The 22,429-nt window shown below is 42.5% G+C and overlaps 2 protein-coding genes across 2 annotated transcripts in view; both read right to left on the reverse strand.

The window, feature by feature from the left end:
• The window catches only part of LOC115784094 (myosin heavy chain, fast skeletal muscle), a 33,687-nt gene extending 22,932 nt beyond the window's left edge, over positions 1-10,755 (reverse strand). Inside the window, exon 1 of the mRNA XM_030735179.1 lies at positions 10,663-10,755. The gene's annotated coding sequence lies outside the window, so the exon portion shown is untranslated. The remainder of the gene's footprint in view (positions 1-10,662) is intronic.
• LOC115784095 (myosin heavy chain, fast skeletal muscle-like) overlaps positions 1-22,429 on the reverse strand; it is a 43,727-nt gene that overhangs the window by 3,142 nt on the left and 18,156 nt on the right. The window contains exons 2-29 of the mRNA XM_030735180.1: positions 10,887-10,916; positions 10,577-10,799; positions 10,336-10,479; positions 10,093-10,249; positions 9,894-9,921; positions 9,694-9,805; positions 9,511-9,603; positions 9,359-9,422; positions 8,641-8,739; positions 6,488-6,591; positions 6,259-6,397; positions 5,743-5,861; positions 5,490-5,639; positions 5,237-5,407; positions 4,843-5,149; positions 4,390-4,460; positions 4,214-4,301; positions 4,007-4,124; positions 3,767-3,890; positions 3,548-3,684; positions 3,196-3,451; positions 2,760-3,002; positions 2,486-2,662; positions 2,234-2,379; positions 2,041-2,131; positions 1,552-1,941; positions 1,202-1,328; positions 138-256 (exon numbers count right to left, since the gene is read on the reverse strand). Coding sequence (XP_030591040.1) covers positions 138-256; positions 1,202-1,328; positions 1,552-1,941; positions 2,041-2,131; positions 2,234-2,379; positions 2,486-2,662; positions 2,760-3,002; positions 3,196-3,451; positions 3,548-3,684; positions 3,767-3,890; positions 4,007-4,124; positions 4,214-4,301; positions 4,390-4,460; positions 4,843-5,149; positions 5,237-5,407; positions 5,490-5,639; positions 5,743-5,861; positions 6,259-6,397; positions 6,488-6,591; positions 8,641-8,739; positions 9,359-9,422; positions 9,511-9,603; positions 9,694-9,805; positions 9,894-9,921; positions 10,093-10,249; positions 10,336-10,479; positions 10,577-10,780 — 3,978 coding nt within the window. The 5' untranslated portion in view covers positions 10,781-10,799; positions 10,887-10,916. The remainder of the gene's footprint in view (positions 1-137; positions 257-1,201; positions 1,329-1,551; positions 1,942-2,040; positions 2,132-2,233; positions 2,380-2,485; positions 2,663-2,759; positions 3,003-3,195; positions 3,452-3,547; positions 3,685-3,766; positions 3,891-4,006; positions 4,125-4,213; positions 4,302-4,389; positions 4,461-4,842; positions 5,150-5,236; positions 5,408-5,489; positions 5,640-5,742; positions 5,862-6,258; positions 6,398-6,487; positions 6,592-8,640; positions 8,740-9,358; positions 9,423-9,510; positions 9,604-9,693; positions 9,806-9,893; positions 9,922-10,092; positions 10,250-10,335; positions 10,480-10,576; positions 10,800-10,886; positions 10,917-22,429) is intronic.

The following is a 22,429-nucleotide window of genomic DNA, read 5'->3' on the forward strand; positions in this document are numbered from 1 at the left end:
AGATGGACAATTTTAATGATGGAATGAATTTTGCATCCAGTGCTGTGTGAAGAAAAATGTTTATGGTGATTGTTTAAAAATTTTATAATTTGGTTAGTAAGTGCAATTACATTAAAGAAGATATAAACAGTTCAAACCTTCACTTCCTCCTCAACATGTCTCTTCAGCTCCTCAATCTGCTGAGTGAAGGCCTGCTTGCCTCTTGTGAGCTGAGAAACAAGAGCTTCTTTCTCCTCAAGCTGACGAGAAAACTCACCTGTAATTAACACACAGGTATTAAGCTGAGCTTTATGTTCCCTATTGGTTGGAGTTTTAGGTCACCTCTATGTGACCAAAATATTAAATTGTGTAAACCTGATGAACCCACCAACAGACTAGTATTTTTTTATCAGTCTTTGTACTGGTATTTTATTAGTATTTTACTAGTATTTCTGTTTTTGGTAGCATTTGCATGCATGTCATTCATTGTGTCTGTAGACACGATAGCTCAAAAAGTTTGTAATGAATTCTGATGCAACAGTGTAAGGGTGTAGAGTGGGGTCATGTTAACAATCCATTAAAATTTGGCTTACATCCACCAAGCTCTTCAAGGTCAACTTAATGATTTATTGGTTGAAAATGGACAAAAAGCCTAATAACTTAGAAACTGATTCTTACAAGTTTGGTGTGTATTGTGAACATATAGAAAGTGGCATGTAAAGACATTATAAAACTGTAATGTCACATTTGACCTCTGACCTCTCCTTCAAGGTCAATAGATTGATCTGAAGGTCAAAGTGATAGCAATGCTATACAGAGATATTTCGAAATATATTTCTTTCTTCCATTGTTTGTATTGACAACATTTAGGCATATAGGAAATAATATATGGGGATTCTAAATATCATGTCACGTTGGACCATTGACCGCTCTTTAAGGTCAAATAAGGTAAAATTTCATAAACTGTCTTTTGTCTTTAAAATTCCGGTTAAAATTCTACTGCATTTGTTGTATTTGCAACATTTAGGAATTGAAACTGGTATATGGGGAGTCTAAATATCACATTATGATTTGCATCCAAAAATCATGTCACATTTTACATTTTACATCTATATATGTTGCACTTGTTTTTACTGCACTAATTTCTTAAAGTGCACATAAAGAGAAAACGAAATGAAGATACACAAAATTCTCAGACTGAGTGTAATTTTTGGTCACTTACCATTCTCTGTCTGAAGTCTTGCTCTCTGTGCATTAACGTCATTCAGTTGGCGAACATTCTCATCGTTTTTGGCTTTGAGCTCACTTAGCTGATCCTCAACGGTCCTGCACATTTTCTCCAAGTTGCCCTGTCAACAATTTTATGTTTTATTTAGAAACAAGATTTATAACATTTAAATATAGAAGTTAACATTTGTACATTAAATTTGAATTTTTCCTCAAATCTGGGATAAATAAAGCTCTGTCATAATAAGTATGATGATGCCCATGTTAAAAGTTCATTAATATCTGCTTTTAAAGTCCTGAAATGTGAAAGATGAGAACTCTGTTGTTTATAAGCAATGTCCACACCTTTGCTTTAGCAACAGCCTCCATGTTGCTGGTGAGGTCATCAATCTCCATCTTGTACTCGCTCTTCTCCTTCTCCAGCTTCTGCTTGACACGCTGGAGGTTGTCAATCTGCTCTCCCAGCTCTGCAACGCTGTCAGCCTGCTTCTTGCGGAGAGCTGCTGCTGTGGCTTCATGCTGCAGAGTTGATTCTTCAAGATCGCGACGCAGTTTCTGGAACTCAGCCTCTCGCTTCTTGTTCATCTCAATCTGAGCGGCTGTTGCTCCACCAGCTTCCTCGAGCCTCTCGCTGATCTCCTCAAGCTCCCGGGAGAGGTCAGCTCTCTGCTTCTCTACTTTAGCCCGAGCAGCCCTCTCAGCCTCAATCTCCTCTTCCAGCTCCTCAATACGAGCCTAGATTGAAGTTTAATATTAATAGGGCAATCACCTGGAACCTACACAGAAGCATGTTTTTAATAATGAACAATATCAATCAATAATGATTAGTGATACCTGAAGTTCCTTGATCTTCTTTTGAAGTTGAGCACCAAGGGATTGTTCATCCTCAATCTTGCTGAGAAGCTGGCTGATTTCAAAGTCTTTCCTTGATGCAGAAACCAAGAGAGGTTTTACCATCACAGTCAATATGATTGTTGGAGTGCAATGTGTGAAAAGAGCATTATTAACAATAATAAACAACTCCTACTTCTTGATTTTCTCATCCGATTGCTGCTTGTCATTCTCCAGATCCATTATGGATTCCTGGGCCAGTTTCAGATCTCCCTCAAGCTTCCTCTTGGCTCTCTCAAGGTCCATGCGGAGCTTCTTCTCTTGCTCCAGTGAGCCCTCAAGCTGTAAGACAATGACAGTTGATTTGAGTGGTTTGAAAGACAATAATTCAGTACCAACAGTCTTTTCAGTTAAAAAAACAAAAGCATCATGATAATAGTTTTCTTACATCATCAACTTGCTGTTCCAGCTTTGTCTTGGCTTTGGTCAGAGTGTTGACTTTGTCCTCCTCTGCCTGGAGATCATCCAGTGTTTGCTGATGGGCCTCTTGGAGAGCTTTCTTCTCCTTTGTTAACTTAGCAATTGATTCATCTTGAGATGCCATCTCCTCTGTCAGGTTTTTCACCTGAAATATTGATTAAATATGAAAAATATCTGATAAATATTTGGAAACTTCAAGTGGCCTATAAGGCCGCAAGAAAGCCTATGAATATGAACTGAACCTTGTTTTCTGTGGCATGCTTCTCCTTCTCCACTTTGGCCAAGGTGAGCTCCAAGTCATCAATGTCCTTCTTCAGCTCAGAACATTCATCCTCCAGCTTCCTCTTCTTGGCAGTCAGCTCAGCATTGACTTCCTCTTCATCCTCCAGTCTCTCACTTGTCTCTTTGAGTTTGGCCTCCAGCTGGATCTTGCTCTTAATGAGCCCCTCACACCTTTCCTCAGCATCAGAGAGATTCTCAACTTCCTATAATACATGTTGAACAGACAATTATATCTTATTTAGTGTTTTTGTGTATATTGAATTATTAATTCAGTAAAATTAGTTTTGTTATGACACATACACAATCAGAGGATGAGACACCCATGTGGCCTTTTTATATCTAAGCCACATACATGAACTATAGATGTTATAGAGTCACAGTTTTGTTTCTACTTACTGCAGCCACTTGAAGTTGCAGGTCATTCTTCTCCTGCAGCAGGCTCACCATCTTCTCCTCCAGTTCCTTCTTCTTGGCCAGGGCAGCAGCCAGGTCTGTCTGCATCTTCTCATAGTTCTCCTTCATGTTCTGGAGCTCCTTCTCAGTCTCAGCACTCTTCAGAAGAGGCTTGATCTTGAAGTACAGTTTCAGCCATGGCCAGTTCTTGACATTCATGAATGAACGGATGTTGTACTGGATGGAGTAGATAGATTCTCTAAAAACCAAACATGAAGGCATTACTTTGAGTGTAGTGTGCTCTTATTGTAACAAAGGTGATCCAAATTAGAACACTTGTGTATGATAATGTTACCTCCTCTGCATCATCTTAACAAACTCTTTCCTCATGACGTATCCTCTGCAGAGAGCCTGAGTCATGGTCACCAGCTCAGCCAGTTTCTCATCTCTCATCTCCTCTAGGGTACCCAGCAGACCAGCTTTGAAGAACACCTATTTTATCATGTAAATAAATAAATAATGTAATGGAGTGCAAATGGACACTCTTTATGCCTATAAATATATTGAAATGTACCTTAGTGTGGCCAAACATGTACTGTGTGTGATCCACATCAATGGAGCCAAGCAGCTTCTCTGAAGCTTTCTTGTTGTCAATGAACTGTCCCTCTGGGATGACACTGGCATTCAGTACTTTGTATCTGTAAGAGAATTATGGTTTTACTCATTGGCATTTCAGCTTTTATTATGATGTTCTCCATAATAGTTTTTCACATCGACTTAAACAAATCTGTTCTTCCTAAACTGAAATTGTCACCTCTGCTTAAAGTCACCATAGAGGATTCTGCTGGGGAAACCCTTTCTGCAGATTCTGATGCCCTCCAGTACACCATTACACCTCAGCTGGTGGATGACCAGGTAGTTCTCCATAAGACCTGAGAGTCAGAAATTTATATAAATTCATATCTGTCTTTGCATCACTCTGTAACACTTAGTGCAGTTAGTACACTTGTTTCCTTTTTACCTGGGGTCTTTGACTCATTGGGAATCAGGCAACGGACAAAGTGAGGATGAGTGCTCCTTAAGTTGGTCATCAGCTTGCCCAGATTCTCCTGTAGATCATAATCATTAGATAATATGTTAACAATATTTAAACATGGATTTTTAAATAGTTTTTCTAAAATATAAATATATACATACTCTGAAAAGAGCAGACACAGTCTGGAAGGAACCACCCTTCTTCTTACCACCCTTTTTGCCACCAGCAGCCTCTGTTTTCAGAAACAGTGAATTTGATTAGTTAGACTGAATAAATATTGTAAAGGTGTAGTGTAGTGTTTGATGAATGACAAAATTCAGGTGTCTTAAAAAAGTGTAACAGGCAGTTTCATACCTCTGAAAATAAACAAAATGTTCCTCATCTAAAATATCAAAATACACAGTGATTACATCCCTTACAGTAAATCTTATTTCAGTCACTGTCTTGTAGCTTTAAAAGAAAATAATATATGAGGTATTTATTAGAAATGCCTTTTTACAAATGTGTGCATTTTTCACACTATAGATATTAGTCTGCAGTATGCACATCATAGTTATATCATCTGTACTGGATACTGGAGTTTTTTGATTACTCAGATCACTCTTATGTCTTACCCTCAGCTCCGCCATGGGCTGCATACAGCAAGCACAACAGTTTGTTTGAAGACTTCTGGTAGAGCTGAACAACTGAGTCATTCAGTGGGTCCTTGTTCTTGTCCAGCCAGCCAGTGATATTATAGTCCACTGTACCGGCATAGTGAACCAGGGAGAAGTGGGCCTCAGCCTTGCCCTTTGCAGGCTTTGGCTTCTCAAAGCACTTGGTCTTGCCAAGATGCTGATCATGCAGCTTGTTCTTGAAAGTTGTGTCAGAGGCCTTGGGGAACATGCACTCCTCTTCAAGGATGGAGAAGATGCCCATTGGCTGAGAACAAGTTTCATATTATATTAAAATTTCAAGGGAGGCAACATTTGCACCTACATGTACATTTCTTCAAGAGTACTTACTTACCTTCTCAATAAGCTCAATGCAGGCAGCCAAGTCCATACCAAAGTCAATGAACTCCCAGTGAATGCCTTCTTTCTTGTACTCCTCTTGCTCCAGGACAAACATGTGGTGGTTGAAGAACTGTTGCAGTTTCTCATTGGTGAAGTTGATGCAGAGTTGCTCCAAGCTGTTGAACTGTAATTACACAAAGGTATTTAATTTCATGGCAAGACAGTGTTTAACTTGAAAAGTGCTGAGATATTGTTCAACTGCTCACATCGAAGATCTCAAATCCAGCGATATCCAGCACTCCAATGAAGAATTGTCTGGGCTGCTTTGTGTCCAGCATCTCATTGATACGGATAACCATCCACAAGAACATTTTCTCATAGATAGATTTACACAGAGCCGAGACAGCATTGTTGACCTAGGAGAAGAGAATTTTGATTTACTTTTCTCAATAATAATAATACAATAATATCTGTTCATATGTCAAAATGCTAATCTTTTAAAAATTTTCTTCTAATTACCTGTGGTACGGTCTGACCTTTGGTCACCATCTCATTGCCGACTTTGACTCTTGGGTAGCACAGAGCTTTCAGCATGTCAGCTGAGTTCAGGCCCAAGAGGTATGCAATTTTATCAGCCACTGAAGAGAAAAAAGCACAATACATATTACACTGTGGTTACACAGCAAACTGTCAGATCATCTGTACGGGAAAGAAGAGAGCACTTTGTACGATCTGAGGAGGCTGTGGTCTTTTAACATCTGCAGGAAACTCCTGGAGATGTTTTATCACACTGTCATAGCAAGTGTCCTGTTTTACACCGTGGTATGCTGGGGGGGGGGGGGGGGGGGGGGGGGGGGGGGGGCAGCACATCCAGGAAGGACACATATAGGCTAGACAAACTGTTCAGGCAGGCTGGCTCTGTGATCAGCATGAAACTGGGCTCTCTTGTGAAATTGGCAGGGAAGTGGACTCTCTAATCTACATTATTTCAAATGTTTTTTCCACTACATGAAATTATATTATTTTGTCAGTTACCCTCAGTGCCATCAGGTTCAGCCTGCTCCTCACGCTGCTTCTGCTTGAATTTCATGTTGCCATGATGCATCACAGCACCGGTCAGCTTGTAGATGCTTATCTTCTCATCAGCATTAAAGCCCAAGATGTCAATAGCAGTCTGCAAAACATAAGCATGAAAGTAACATATATATTCTGAAAATGAAAAGAGATTGATGGTTAAGGATAAGAAAGTCAAATGTGATTTTACATCAGTTGCAATGAACTCCTCCACATCATTGATGCTCTTGACAGTGATTTCACCCTGACTGATCATTGGGTAGTCATAGGGGTTGGTCGTAATCAGAAGAGCCTCTGTAAAACACAATAACCAACATGAATGAGATTTTCTCAGGATATTGTCTTTAATGTTTCCAGAAGTGGAACAGGAGGCAGATCCTTCATCTATCAGGCTTCTTTCCTGTGGAACCAGCTCCCAGTTTAGATTCAGGAGAACGACACCTGCTATACTTTACTTTTTTAAATGTGGTTTAATGTTAGCCCTCTATGGCATGATTTTTTTATATTATCAGGAAAAAAAGAAAACAATTTTAACAATTGTTATTATAACAAACATCAAATGTGAATGTTTATCAATCACTGGCTTAGAGATTAGGTGCACTGTGCATTTGTGTTTCTGAATTTGAGTACTAAAGCTCATATGGGCCTGACTAGGGTGAGGCTTTCTGGTGGAAAGCCAGCATGGTGGACCTGCACCCAGAGCCTGAGTAGTTGGAGAACACCTGGTCCTGAGGGTGGGAGGGTTTGAGAAACTTCATGTGCTTGACGGCCCCCATTGGCTGTGCTGTGGACCACCATCCTGCGACAGGGGATTTGTCATAGGACAGCCAAGACAGACAGGGTATTTTAGTCTCACTGCTGAATGGTCATACCCAGGGGGAAGTGCCACCTCCACCCCCCCACCGCTCCATGCCAGAAGCAGGACCCCAACCAGGAATAAAGGCGAGCCTGCAGGGTGCAGGAGCCAACCGCCTGAAGGCGTAGGCAAGGGGGCCAAATTCCAAGGCCCATATTTCCAGACACCCATCTCCCAAAGATTCTGGAGACCATGGATTCGTCTGGTTTATCCCTTTAACAGGCTCCATGCACAGGGTTAAAACAGACCATGCTGTGGCCCTGGCTCAAGACTGGTGCTCACCATCACCTGGTGATATTGCCACTATGGTGCCCCAGCACGGTTCCTTTGATTGTCTTACTGTTGCCTGGGAAAATTGCTGCCACAAGACCCTAGCAGGATCTCTGTCACGTAGAAAAACTGGATCCCTGAACTCCAGTAGGCCCTGGGGACCCACACCCTGCCTTGCCCTGTGGAACCGCAAGCCAACTACCAAGAACCCTGACCTCCAGCAGGCCCCGGGGGCCCACATCCTGCTTTGCCCCTGGGAACCACAAGAGGACCACTGGAAACCTTGACCTCCATCTTTTTCTCTTCATTGACAGACTCATTGTCACCAGACAAGACATCTGTCTGATGACAATTAGGAATCATAAAATTAGAGCTGGTCATAGCCTAAATGATGGATCATGTTCCGTACTGCCACAGAACGTTTGTGTATCCATTTCCAGTGAGTAATAGTAGATAATAGAGCAAATAGAGCACATCTCCATACATGAGCATAAAATTTTTCAAACAAGTGGTCTACCTGCACAGTGTTGCCCTGAGGCAACGACTGAAACACTATCTTCACTCAATCAAATATGCTTTTTTTACATATTCATGCATATTACGGATATTTTTTGTGCAATGTTATTTAAATTTATACATGTTGAAAAGTGAAATTTATCTGACCTTCTGCTGGCAGTGTGTGCAAGCTGGCTATGGCCCCAAAAAGGACTTCCACCCCAGACAAAAGCTCAAAACAACACCTACCTCAAATTCACTGGTCAAAGTCTTATCATCAGACGTTGTGAACTCCTGATTTACTTAAAAAAATTTAGGGGGGGGGGGGGGGGGGGGGGGCAAGGGGTCAAAGGCTCAGGGTGCTGAGAGACTTGCTATGGTGTACTGACAATTTCTTCTCCACTCGCCTCTTTTCACTCCTGATTTGTTTGTATGCCACTACGGCATGCAATAAATTTGGTCTAATCTCTCCTGTAGTTTTTCCTTGCCTCTTTATACCCTCTATTTCTGTCTTCTCTATTTCTTTTTCTCTTCTCTGAGCCTGGTCCTGTCTGAGTTTTTTCCTTTTTTTCTTTCTTCCCATCTTTTCTAAGTGCTTGTTCATTGGAAATTGTCTCATTGTCTGTTGGTGTTTTCTCTCTGATAATGGTTTTCACCTTATAATATAAAATATAATGCTATATAAAATTTAATACTGCAATAAATGAAATGTAAAACGATACCCAGGAGCTCAGGCTTGTGGCCAGTCATCAGCTGATAGAAGATATGGTAGCTCCTCTCAGCAGACAACTGGAAGGTGACACGGGACTTCTCCAGCAGATCTAAGAACAGATTCAGTTGGAGAGTGTAGACATTCATGACAGAGTAACATGTTATATCAAGCTGACAGCATGGATCATTCATCCATCCATTTTTTTAGCTTCTGCAAACACAGTCATGGGGATGCTTTGAACTTTTTCAATTCTATTTTGGTTTAATAATACCATTGGTGAGTCACAGAATGCCTATCTTCACCTTCTTATACCACAAACATTATGTGGAGCTGAAATCTGTTCCTACATATAATTACACACATCATAATCACTCTGCGTTACACCAGGAAGTGTTGCCAGACCAACATCACTTCTTAGCTCCTGGTCATACTGTATATATTAGCTTGGCTGTGACCACACTTTTTTCATGCATATCTGTACTTCACCACAGTATATAAAATTCTTTATACTTAGAGTTAAGTACCCCATCTCTGGTACGTAAGTCTACGTATATCTAATCTTATGCTTCAGATGTATTGTGTCCAACTGAATACATAAAATTTGATTTTTTTCTTTGAATGCAACAGAAAATAAAACTATTTTCTCATAGCTTGAATAAATTTGATTGCATAATTAAGTACAATTTCTAGCACAGATAACTGTAATTTAAACTGTGATTCAAACTTACACGTTTCAATATCAGCTGAACTCAGCTTGCCAGTAGTGCCGAAGTGAATCCTGATGAATTTACCCTGGAGAGGCAGATCTTTATTAGCATTACCTTTTATGAGAGGAAGTCATAAATGTCTCTCTTTCATTATCTCACTCTTAGTCACTTACAAAACGAGAGGAGTTGTCATTTCTCACAGTCTTGGCATTGCCGTAGGCCTCCAGCAGAGGGTTGGCAGCAACAATCTGATCCTCAAGTGAGCCCTGCAAGAAGATATTGTAGTTATGTGAGCTGAACTTCCAAAAATGATTTTTTCCTGGCACAAATAGTTTGATCCTAAATCATGAATCTACCTGCATTTTGCCAGGTGTTGGCTCAGCCTTCTTTGCTCCAAGAGCTGCAATTGTTGCAAAGTACTGGATGACACGTTTGGTGTTGACAGTCTTTCCTGCACCAGATTCTCCACTGGGGGACACATTGTTAAATTTCAACTTTGGTATTGTAAAGTTTACACTATATATTTATACTGCACACAGATTTGTATTCTACTCACGTAATCAGGACAGACTGGTTCTCACGATCTAAATTCAAAACATACAAGCTTCACATGAGTTCTGCTTTCATTATTTCTTAGACAAGCTAAGGATTAATTCATTTATTATCTAATTATTTGAATAAAAATGAATGACTACTGTAATAAACTGTAAGCTTTTAATTTGCATTTGAATGTTTTAATTGTAAATGGATCTTACCAGTGAGCATGGCCTGATAGCCATTGTCAGAGATGGAGAAGATGTGGGGTGGAGCCTCAATCCTCTTCTTTCCTCTGTATGCTGCTACACATGTAGCATCATACACAGGAAGCCACTTGTAGGGATTGACGACAACGCAGAACAACCCAGAGTAGGTCTGTCGTTATAGAGGATAAACTATATTTGAGTATGTACAGAGCAGCATGATATGTTTATTTCACGCACAGCAAAGTGAAAACCTACGTAGATCATCCATGATGCATAACGCTCTTTGAGGTTAAACAGCACAGCTGGTTCATTAAGGTGGGTCATCATGGCCATGTCCTCAATCTTATCGAACTTTGGAGGGTTCCTAGGATGGATTTCATCCTCTTTCACAGTGACTGTCTGAATAGAAATTTAAGATTAGTTACACAACGTCATCTTTCACAATTAGGCTCTCTATATTAAACAGATAAATAAAGCACATAGATTATTCATCTACCTTTCCTCCATCTGTCTCAACAGTGGCTTTACCACCCTCCTTCTTGGTAAGTTTACCCTTGACATACATCTCATCAGCATCTGTCACAAAGAAGGCCGTCTTGGCATCAAATGGAGCAGTCTGGGCCTCAATCCTCTCCTTTTCTGGCTTCCGGAGGTAAATGGCCGCCGGGCCATACTGCTCCATCTCCGCGTCTGTGCTCATTTTGGCACTTTAATGGACACTGAAAATATGATGATCAACACATAAGTCATATTGTTTTTCTATAACCCACAATTAAACCCCATTATTTTTTTTTTATGGAAATTACCTCAGTTGTGAACAGAAATTTCTTTGTATCCTGTGTATGTCAAGGTGCTTTAAAAACAAGATTAAAGATACATCCATGTAAATTTTGCATTGATTTTTGAGTATGTCAAAGATTTAAAAATATGTTAAAATTCAAAATGTTTATAAAAATGTGGAAGTGAGAAAAATATTTGATCAAAAGATTAATCAACAGATATAATAACAGAAATATGGTAGAGGAATATTTTACTGTACTCACCTGCCTAAGATGCCTGACAGTGAGAGCAATCGTCCAGAGCTGCTGCTTTTATACACAACTGCTCTGCCTCTTCAGCATTTGTGCTTCACTCAATTTGGTCAGGAATGTCTGACACCTTAATGCTTGATATTGATATGGTCAAAAATAAATTAATTATCATGTTTCATTTTCTATATATCTAATGAACATTTTGCAAAACTTTATTAAAAGTGCATGTTCAGTTTAGTTCATACTTTAACTGCATCGAGAATATTTATATATAACTCAAATACTTCTTTTCTAATACAACAGAAAATACATCTAATTTATGTCAAGAGAGCTTTGTTCCCTATTAAAAGAAAATGCCAATGTAATTTGGCTTATTCATTTCTGAAAATGATTATGCTCATAAATATTGAGCACAGCAGTAATGTCCACCAAACATTTAGTGGTAAATTACACCAGTGTATTGCATGGTTTTTGGATTATTTATTGCAATGAATCTTGAAGGTAAACTCATATTAAGTTGAAACAGTTTATACTAAGCTCATGTGTGTCATATTAATTTAATATCACAGCTAGCAATGAGATTTAAATTTGGAGAAGTCTTGAAATGTCACTCGTGTAAAGTTACAGGGCATAATAGTCTCAGACATCTGAAATAAAATTCATGGTCAGATTTTCAGTTAATGCCAGACAAGTGTTATATATCTCTACTGGGAAGAGAGTTTAAGGATGACTGACCAGTACAGATAATTTAATGCAGAAAAATGTTTGTTACAAATACCATTTGTGTGCTTCTGTAAGGAAAAAAAAAAGATACAACCTTTAAGTTACAGTTTTGACATATTGAGTAAGTGATGAATGATTTAAGGAATGGAAAGTCTGGGATCATAGCCAGGATTAACTTTCATATCCAGGTTTTGCACATACTTGGCTTAATATTTGCCATCTTAATAGCAGGTCAACAGGTACTATCATGGTCGAAAATAAATCCAGCAAAGGGAAGGGGGAGCAATTTGTGTTCGGCAGAAGAGAAGGATATATTTATAGGACACACTTAGATATGGTGTTAACACCATATCCCAGCTTGAAAGAGATATATCATTTCAATTAATTAATTTTCTTTATTCATTTTTATGTTTTACTTTTCAGATTTATTTTGCTGAAAAAGTATGGATGTATAGGTAAGGGATAAAGTACAATATGTTCACTATAATTCTATTTAGGCAGAAATGAAAAAATAAATAAATCAACACAGAGTAGACACATGATTAAGGAGGAGCTACAACCCAAACAGGAAACATATCTGACTTGCTTTGCTTCTTTTTAGCCCTGCCATTACAGAAGAGCACATTACAGTCAAGACAGGCTAATCTTTTAGTGCTTTGCTAGGTGTACAATATCAAGTGATCAATGTTTTTGTCATGGGCCTGGATCTGTTGTCCAGTGTTGAGGTTTTTTTGGACTTTGAAGTTTTGTTAATTTGATTCTTTGTGATCTCTGGTTTGTTTGAGGTTTATATTTACTTCACATATACTATAGTGCACTTAGTTTTGTTTCTAGTTCCCAGTTGTTTTAGTGTTTGGTTCGTCCCTCAGTGTCCCTTCGTCCTGTGTCAAGTCTCCTGTGTTAAGTTCTTTCATTTGCCTGTTTCACTTCCTGTTTCATTTTGAGAGTGGTATTCTCTGTGCATTGTTTTAAGTTTTGCTTCTTGTGTCTCATCTGTTGTTCTTAATTGAGACATGGGCTGGAGTTGGAGATTCATCTGTTTTTGGTGAACTTTTCCATGTGACTTCTCCAATATCAGCACCTCCAAGATGCATTGGAAGAGGAAGCGGGGTGGCTTTGGTTTTTAAGAATTGATTTAAAGTTCAGATGTTTCAGTTTGGTTTTAAGTCTTTTCATGCCACTGAATCTGTACTACTGAGGGTTTTTAATGATATTCTTTTAGGGACTATGTGATCCTAGTTTTACTAGATTTAACAACTGCTTGTGATACAGTGAATGACAGTATTTTAATTTCTTGTCTAGAGCATTGTACAGGTATTCATGTTCTTATGTTTAGTTACTGCCTGTTACCTGCCAGCAATAAAAGCTGTGTTTAAGTTTTCTTCCGCCTCCGAGTTCTACATTTTGGGTCCACTTCATGCCTGCCTCACTACTGGATCATGACAGTTGTAATCCAGCCTCTACTTAAAATATCAAACGTTGATGCTAAGTGGCTTATCTCCACATTGTCATTCATTTCAAGAGTGATAGAAAAAGTTGTCATGTCACAACTGCTGCCTTTCCTGAGATACTAGAACCATTTGGGCTTCAGAGCTGTTCATAGCACTGAAACAGCTTTGTTAAAAGTGACCAGTGACCTGTAACTCACCTTAGATTCAAGTGGTAATGTAGCCCTGATCATGTTGGACCTTAGAACTGCTTTTGATATCGAGGCTCATAACATTCTCTTGGCTTGCCTCAAACACTGGGTTGGTGTTAAGGGTACAGCTCTTCACTAGTTCAGTTCCTGTCTTAAGGACAGGACTTCCTTTGTGTCTGTTGATCTTTTTTTTCTCATCCTCTGCCCTTTTCTTGTGGGGTCCCTCAGTGGTCAATCCTGGGCCAGTCCTCTTCTGTTTGTATCTGCTTCCACTTGGTATTATTATTGTAAGACATAACTCCTTTCATTTCAATGCCGATGACTGACAGCTTTACCTTTCACCTCATCTCAGGATTCTCTACAGCCTCTATTTAACATAAAAGATATTAAAGGCTGGATGACTAATAACTTTCTCCAGTTAAACAGTGACAAAACTGAGGTTATCATCTTCAGTCCATCCAGAATTAGACGTGCTTTTGCTGGCAATTTAGATCATCTCACCCCATATTTAAAGCGTCATGCAAAAGAGCTGAATGTCTTTTTCTGACTCAGAGATTTGCTTTAACAAACAAATTTGTTCTGTTGTCAAAATAGCTATTCACAATTAAGAACCATTGCCAAATTCAAATGTTTTTTTGTTTTTTCATCATCTGGAAAAAGTAATTCATGTCTTTATTGCTTCTTGTCTGGATTATTGTAACTCCCTTTACTTTGTGTCTTTTAACACATTTGCAGGTGGTGTGGAATTCACCAGCTAGACTGCTAATCACTCCACCCCAGTCCTAGCCTCGCTGCATTGGCTTCCTGTTCAATATAGAATTCAGTTTAATTTTATTTTTAAGGCAGTTTTTACTGGCCAGGCCCCATCTTATTTTTACTGGTCCAAACTAAATGAGGACCGCTAACACCAAAGAGTCTGGGGACAAGGGGAATGACCTGCCCATCACCGGGGTGAGGTCACTGAGGTGGTTAAACAACTCCTTGGTGGCAGGGCCACCAGGAGATTCGCCCTGAGTTCCTGAAGGCTCTGGATGCTGTAGGGCTGTCTTGGTCGACACGCCTCTGCAACATTGCGTGGAGATCTGGGGCAGTGCCATTGGATTGGCAGACTGGGGTGGTGGTCCCCATCTTTAAGAAGGGAAACCGGAGGGTGTGCTCCAACTTTCGGGGGATCACACTCCTCAGCCTCCTCGTTAAGGTCTATGCCAGGGTGCTGTAAAGGAGGGTCCGCCTGTTAGTCGAACCTTGGATCCAAGAGGAACAATGCGGTTTTTGTCCTGGTCGAGGATATTCGAGTGTGCGTAGGAGTTTGCCAAACCAGTCTACACGTGCTTTGTGGTCTTGGAGAAGGCATTCAACCGTGTCCCTCGGGGTATCCTGTGGGAGGTCCTGGGGGAGTATGGGGTGTCTGGCTCGTTGTTGCGGGCCATTCACTCTCTGTACAATCACAGTGAGAGCTTGGTCCGTATAGCCAGTAATACGTCCGATTTGTTTGCTGTGGGTGTTGGACTCCGTCAGGGCTGCCCTTGGTCACCGATTCTGTTCATAATTTTTATGGTCAGAATTTCTAGGTGTAGCCAGGTGGCGGAAGGCTGCTTCCTTGGTGGCCTCAGAGTCTCATCTCTGCTCTTTGCAGATGACGCATTCCTTTTGGCTTCATCAGGGGGTGACCTCCAGCTTGCAGTGGAATGGTTTGCAGCCGAGTGTGAAGCAGCTGGCATGAGAATCAGCACCTCTAAGTCTGAGGCCATGGTCCTCAGCCAGAAAAGGGTGGAGTGCCCTCTCCGGCTCAGGGACGAGTTCCTGCCCCAAGTGGAGGAGTTCAAGTATCTTGGGGTCTTGTTCACGAGTGATTGGAGAAGGGAGCGGGCGATCGACAGATGGATTGGGGCTGCTTCTGCAGTGATGTGGACGCTGCACCAGTCTGTCATGGTGAAGAGGGAGCTTAGTGTAAAAGCGAAGCTGTCAATCTACATTCCTACCCTTACCTATGGCCACGAGTTTTGGGTAGTGGCCGAAAGAATAAGATTGTGAATACAAGCGGCAGAAAGCAGTTTCCTTCGAAGGGTGGCTGGCCTCTCCCTTAGAGATAAGGTGAGGAGTGCGGTCATCCGGGAGGGGCTCAGAGTAGAGCCGCTGCTCCTCCACATCGAAAGGAGCCAGTTGAGGTTGCTCGGGCATCTAATTAGAATGCCTCCTGGCCACCTCTTGGGTGAGGTGTTCTGGGCATGATCCCACCGGGAGGAGGCCCCGTGGTAGACCCAGGAAACGTTGGGGAGATTATATCTCTCGGCTGGCCTGGGAACGCCTTGGGGTCCCTCCAGATGAGCTGGAGGAGGTGGCTGGGGAGAGGGAAGCCTGGGCTTCTCTGCTTAGGCTCCTGGCTTCGTGTCCTGGCCCCGGATAAGCGGAAGAGAATGGATGGATGGATGGAAGTTTGAAATTTTAGGGATACAACAGTATTACATCAACAGTGACAATTTTATGTCTACACCTATTGTGCCTTCAAATTCATTTTTTTTTAACCCTTTCATTTATCACGGGGACGAGGGGGATGATTCGCCCATCACTGGGGTGAGGTCACTGAGGTGGTTAATTAACTCCTTGGTGGCAGGGCCCCTGTGGTGGATGAGATTCACCCTGAGTTCCTGAAGGCTCTGGATGTTGTAGGGCTATCTTGGCTGAGACGTCTCTGCAACATCACATCGAGATCTGGGGCGGTGCCATTGGATTAGTGGACCGTGGTGGTGGCCCCCATCTTTTAAGTAGGGAGACCGGAGGGTGTGCTCCAACTATTGGAGGATCACGCTCCTCAGCCTCCCTGGTAAGGTCTATGCCTAGGTGCTGGAAAGGAGGGTCCGTCCGTTAGTCGAACTTCAAATTCAAGAGGAACAATGTGGTTTTCGTCCTGCTCACGGAATGCTGGACCAGCTCTTCATCCTCTTGAAGAGGTGGCTTAGTGGTGAAGCCGGCAAACACATACACATGCCGCGGTGCGGGCGGTGCGGGTTCGAGTCCCTGCCTGTTGCCAATTTTCCCGTGTGTCTTACCCTGTATCTTTCCCCCATTTCCTCTCTCTCTTCCCTGCCAATAAAAGCTGCTGTGGCTAAAAATGCAAAAAAAAAAAAAATGTTCAAGTGTGCGTGGGAGTTTGCCCATACAGTTTACATGTGTTTTGTGGACTTTGAGAAGTCATTCCACTGCGTCCCTCAGGGTATCCTATGGGAGGGCCTGCGGGAGTCTGGGGTGTCTGGCCCATTGTTGCAGGCCATTCAGTCCCTATACAGCCCCACTGAGAGCTTGGTCTGTATTGCCAGCAATAAGTCTGACTCATTTCCTGTGGGTGTTGGACTTTGCCAGGGCTGTCCTTTGTCACAGATTTTGTTCATAATTTTTATGGACAGAATTTCTAGGTGTAGTCAAGTGGCGGAAGGCTTTCGCCTTGGTGGCCTCAGAATCTCATCTCTGCTCTTTGCGGATGATGCTGTCCTATTGGCTTCAAAAGGTGATGGCCTCCAGCTCGCAGTGGAACAGTTCGCAGTCGAGTGTGAATTGGCTGGCATGAGAATTAGCACCTCTAAATTTGAGGCCATGGTCCTCAGCCGGAAAAGGATGGAGTGCCCACTCTGACTCAGGGACAAGTTGCTGCCCCAGGTGGAGGAGTTCCAGTATCTTGGGGTCTTATTCACAAGTGACGGGAGAAGGTAACTGGAGAATGACAGACAGATCGGGACTGCGTCTGCAGTGATGTGGATGCTGCTCCTACGTTGTCCCCGGTATATACATCAAAGCTCCCTCTTCAAGTCTGTGTGCTTAGAACATCATAATTCCTCTATACTGCCTGACGTACACTTGGATAATGTCATCCCTGTACTGTCTGGCAGGTGCTCCAGTAGGCAACAAGGACTTCATTGCAAATCTAAAGGGTGCATCCTGAGCAATTTACATCCTCTGGCTTGCATAGACAGCGCCATTCCGGTCACATCTGCCTCATGATCAGCTCTCAACAGTGCATCTTTCATGCTGCTGAATGCCCGTTCACTCAACAATAAAGCACTACTAATCCACAATATCATCACTAACAGGAACTTTGACTTCCTTTTCCTAACAGAGATGTGACAAAATCAACAGTTTTTTTTCTCACTCAATCAAGCCACTCCCCCTGGCTTTGTGTACATTCAGAAACCTTGCTCCAAAGGTCTTGGTGGTGGGGTAGCTGCAGAGGTGGCCAAAGTACTGACATTCTGTACTTAAGTAGAAGTACAAGTACTTGTGTTAAAAACTACTCTGGTAAAAGTTGAAGTACTGGTTCAACTTCTGTACTCGAGTAAAAGTAAAAAAGTACAGGCTCTGAAATCTACTCAAAGTAAGAAAGTAAAAGTAGCTCCTTGGAGGATGTTTCTACCTCTTTCTTACATCTTTCTCCATCTGAGTGAAGTTATTGCTCATTCTTTGCTGTCCCTTAAAATACAGCAGCTGTTCTTATAGCTAGCAGACACACTGTGTGACAAACTGCAGACACTTTTTTTTGTCCTTTACGTTTTCAGTCATTTATTTTCCTCACTGTTCCGGTGTTGTGCCAAAAAGTGATCGTCTGCCAAAAAGTGATTGCTAGAAAATGATTGCCCGTATTTAAACTGTGTAAATGACTTGCTGACCTATCTGTGAAAAATATGTCAAACATTTCTCTCGTCAATGATATCAAGTAATTTTGAGTAAGAAACAACATTTCTGTCACAAGGTAGACGCTGCAATCAGTTTTTGGCAGTGACTTTTATATATTCTTTATTTATCAGGGTAAAAACTGTGATCGGTCAGATTTTAAAGAGAGATCTGGCCAAGAGAGCAGCAGAAATCAGAACAATTATAACATTACACTCTATAAAGATTTTAAGTGACCAAAGAGGACTCGATTTATTATAATGTACGTGCAATAATGCAGAGTCATAAACATAATTGAAAAACAGGTCATTTCTTCATTTTAAATTTAAGCCCTTCATAAATCCTATTGACTACACTCTATTCACCAATATAAGCAAAGACATTACACATAAAAGCACATAGAAACATCGAAAATCACTTTATGGCAGACGATCACTTTTTGATACAACACCGGAAATGCAAACGTTTCTCAGAGGCATTAAACCTAAAGTAACAAGCTTGTTTTGAAAATGTAATAAGTAGAAAGTACAGATCCTTGTGTAAAAATGTAGGGAGTAAAAGTAAAAAGTTGTCAGAAAAATAAATACTCAAGTAAAGTACAGATAGCTGATAAATCTACTTAAGTACAGTAATGAAGTATTTGTACTTCGTTACTGTCCACCTCTGGTTAGCTGTTATACACCGAGCCGACATCCTGGTTAAAGAACTACCACTACCTAGTATCACCTCTTTTGAGAGTCTTGTTGTTACTCTGGCTGGATCCACACAGCTCCAAACTGTCCTTATCTACTGCCCCCCTAAAGTCTCTACTTGCTTCATGTCTGAGCTGTCTGAGTTTCTTACCTCTATCAGTTCCAATGTCTCCAGCCACACTCCTACTTGGTGACTTCAGTATTCATGTTGACTCCAATAGCTGTCAATTCCTCTCTCTGTTGGACTGCTTTAATTTCACGCAGCACTTTAAAGTTCCCACTCACTTCAGAGGCCACACATTGGATCTAGTTTGCTGTAAAGGCATAATCCCTTCCAACCTGAAGTGCCTGGACCTTGCTGTCTCCCACCACTTTGCTGTCTGCTTCTTTGTTCCTGTACCTCTGCACAGGCCATGTGCCAAATGGACCATCACAAACAGGAAGATCAAGACTATTAATGCATTGGCCTTGAACAACCCATTTGGCCTCTGACCTCCCCTCCTCCCAATATCAAGGCTGATGGGCTTGTTGACCATTATAACTCTGCCCTATGATGCAGCTTTAACTCCCTTGCACTCACCAAAACCCGGACTGTCTCTTTCACCTGCTCTGCCCCATGGTTCACAATAGAACTCCGTGTCCTAAAGACCACCTGCCACCGTCTTGAGAGACTATACAAAAGATCTGGTCTCACTGTCCATCTAGAGCTGGGTTGGGCAAACTTTTTGGCTCTGGGACCACAATGACCTTTTGAAATTTGACAGACGGGCCGGGCCAGCACCAGATGCATACATATCAGAATCAGAATCAGAATCAGAATCTTTATTGTCATTGTACACAGAAGTTGCACAACGAAATTTAAAATGCATTCCTTTCTAGGTGCCTCAGACAATAAATAATAAAATAATAAAAATATGAGTGATAAAAATGATTACTAAAATACAGTGCACAATAGTAAATTAACAGACGAATCTAGCCCCAATACACACACCAACGCACGCACACAGTCAGCACTACCACCCCACATCACTGTCCAAACCACACAGAGTTCAGTTCAATGATAGCCCTGGCATAAAAGCTGTTCCTCAGTCTGTTTGTTCTGGCCTTCATTGTCCTGAAACGTCTGCCTGATGGCAGTAGCTGAAACAAGGAGTGTCCAGGGTGTGAGGGGTCCTGGAGGATGTTCTGTGCCCTCCTCTGGCAGCGGGCATTGAACAGTTCCTGGAGGGAGGGCAGGGGACAGCCTATGATCTTTTGAGCCGTGTTGATGATTCGCTGGAGTGTTTTCCTGTCTGCTGCTGTGCAGCTGTTGAACCACACGCACAGACAGTAGGTCAGGATGCTCTCTACACAGCAACGGTAGAAGGACACCAGCAGATTCTGGGTCAGATGGTTGCTCCTAAGAACCCTCAGGAAATGCAGTCTCTGTTGGGCCTTCCTGACAATGCTGGTCGTATTGATACTCCAGGTCAAATCATCCTGCAGATGTACTCCCAGGAACCTAAAATCTGAAACCAGCTCCACTTCATCCCCCTCGATGAACAGAGGTTGAATGACATGTGTTGTCCTCCTAAAGTCTACTACCATCTCCTTTGTCTTAGTGGTGTTCAGGATCAAGTTATTCTCACTGCACCACCTTGACAGCCGCTGCACCTCGTCCCGGTATGCTGACTCATCCCCGCCTGATATGAGCCCCACCACAGTGGTGTCATCCGCAAACTTAATGATGCAGTTACTGGCATGTATGGAGGTGCAGTCATGTGTGTAGAGGGTGAAGAGTAGGGGACTCAGCACACAGCCCTGTGGAGAGCCGGTGCTGAGGCTGATGGCTGAAGAGAGGTGGGGACCTACTCTTACCCTCTGGGAACGGTCTGTCAGGAAGTCCTTGATCCAAAGACAGGTGGAGCGTGGTATCCCCAGATCTGACAGTTTAGTCACCAGTCTGCCAGGAAGGATGGTGTTAAACGCCGAGCTGAAGTCCACAAAGAGCAGCCGAGCGTAGTTCCCCCCCTGCTCCAGGTGAGAGAAGGCAGAGTGGAGGGCCGTGGCAATGGCGTCCTCTGTGGACCGGTTGGCTCTGTAGGCAAACTGGTGGGGGTCTAGTCTGGGAGAGAGACTGGAGATGACGTGAGCCCGGACAAGCTTTTCAAAGCACTTCATAACAATTGGTGTTAGTGCTACTGGCCTGTAGTCATTCAAACCTCTGATAGTGTTCTTCTTGGGGATGGGGACGATAATGGAGGACTTCAGGCAGGAAGGGACAGCAGCCTGGCTCAGGGACTGGTTAAAAATGCTGGTAAAAATACCAGCCAGCTGAGCCGCACAGACCTTCAGTATCCGTCCAGAGACACCATCGGGCCCCACAGCTTTCCTGGGGTTCACAGTTTCCAGCATACGCCTCACCTCTTGCTCTTGCAGCCTGAGGATGCTGCTGCTGCCTGCTGAGGGATGTTGGATGGCTGTCTCTGATTGCTGTACCTCAAAGCGTGCAAAGAAGCTGTTCAGCTCCTCTGCCAGATTGATGTTACGCTGATCAACTAACAGGCTGGGTTTGTAGTTCAAAATATGCCGAACCCCTTGCCACACCTGCCTGAAGTCGTGGCTCTGGAAACAGTCCTCAATCCTCCTCTTATACACAGCCTTGGCCTCCCTGATGCCCCTCTTCAAGTTGGCTCTGGCAGCGCTGTAAAGCACCCCATCACCAGCTCTGAAGGCGATGTTCCTTTCTCTGAGTAAGCTCTGCACCTTTCCATTCATCCATGGCTTTCTATTTGGAAAAACCCGGATATTCTTGTCCACAGTTACAGTGTCGGTGCAGAACTTGATGTAGTCCAGAACAGCCGAGGTATACTGCTCCAGGTCCTGGTGCTTGAATACGTCCCAGTCAGTTGTTTCAAAGCAGTCCTGCAGCTGTTGAGAGGCACCTTCAGGCCAGGTCTGAACAGTCTTAGATGTAGAAAGAGCAGTTTTGCTGAGGGGGGTGTATGCTGGAATCATAAGCAGGGACAGATGGTCTGACTGGCCCAGATGTGGCAGTGGCACAGCCCTGAAACCCAGCTTGATGTTAGAGTAGACTTTATCCAGTGTGTTGTTCCCTCTTGTAGGGCATTTAACATGCTGATGGAACTTGGGTAGAACAGTCTTTAAATCGACATGGTTAAAGTCTCCTGCAATGATGTGTACAGCCTCAGGATATCTGCTCTGTTGACTGCAAACCGTGTTATGTAAGAGACTAACAGCCGAGTTAGCATTAGCATCAGGGGGAAGATAAACAACAGTGATCAAAACAGCTGTAAACTCACGGGGCAGATAGATGGGCCTGCATTTAACAGTCATGTACTCCAGGTCCGGAGAGCAGTGGCTGTTCACAGTCATACTGTCTGTACACCAGCTGTTGTTTACATACAAGCACACACCCCCTCCTCTGCTCTTACCGGAGGTCCGCATTCTGTCATGCCGGTGCGTTGTCCTGCCGGCTAGCTCGATGGCTGCATCAGGAATGGATGAATGAAGCCAGGTCTCAGTGAAGAGCAAAACGCAGCAGTCCTTCACGGTCCTGTTTGTAGCCACCAGCAGTCTCAACTCATCCATTTTATTCGGGA

This window comes from Archocentrus centrarchus, chromosome 8 (genome assembly GCF_007364275.1).
Source record: "Archocentrus centrarchus isolate MPI-CPG fArcCen1 chromosome 8, fArcCen1, whole genome shotgun sequence".
In the NCBI taxonomy this organism is placed as follows: domain Eukaryota; kingdom Metazoa; phylum Chordata; class Actinopteri; order Cichliformes; family Cichlidae; genus Archocentrus; species Archocentrus centrarchus.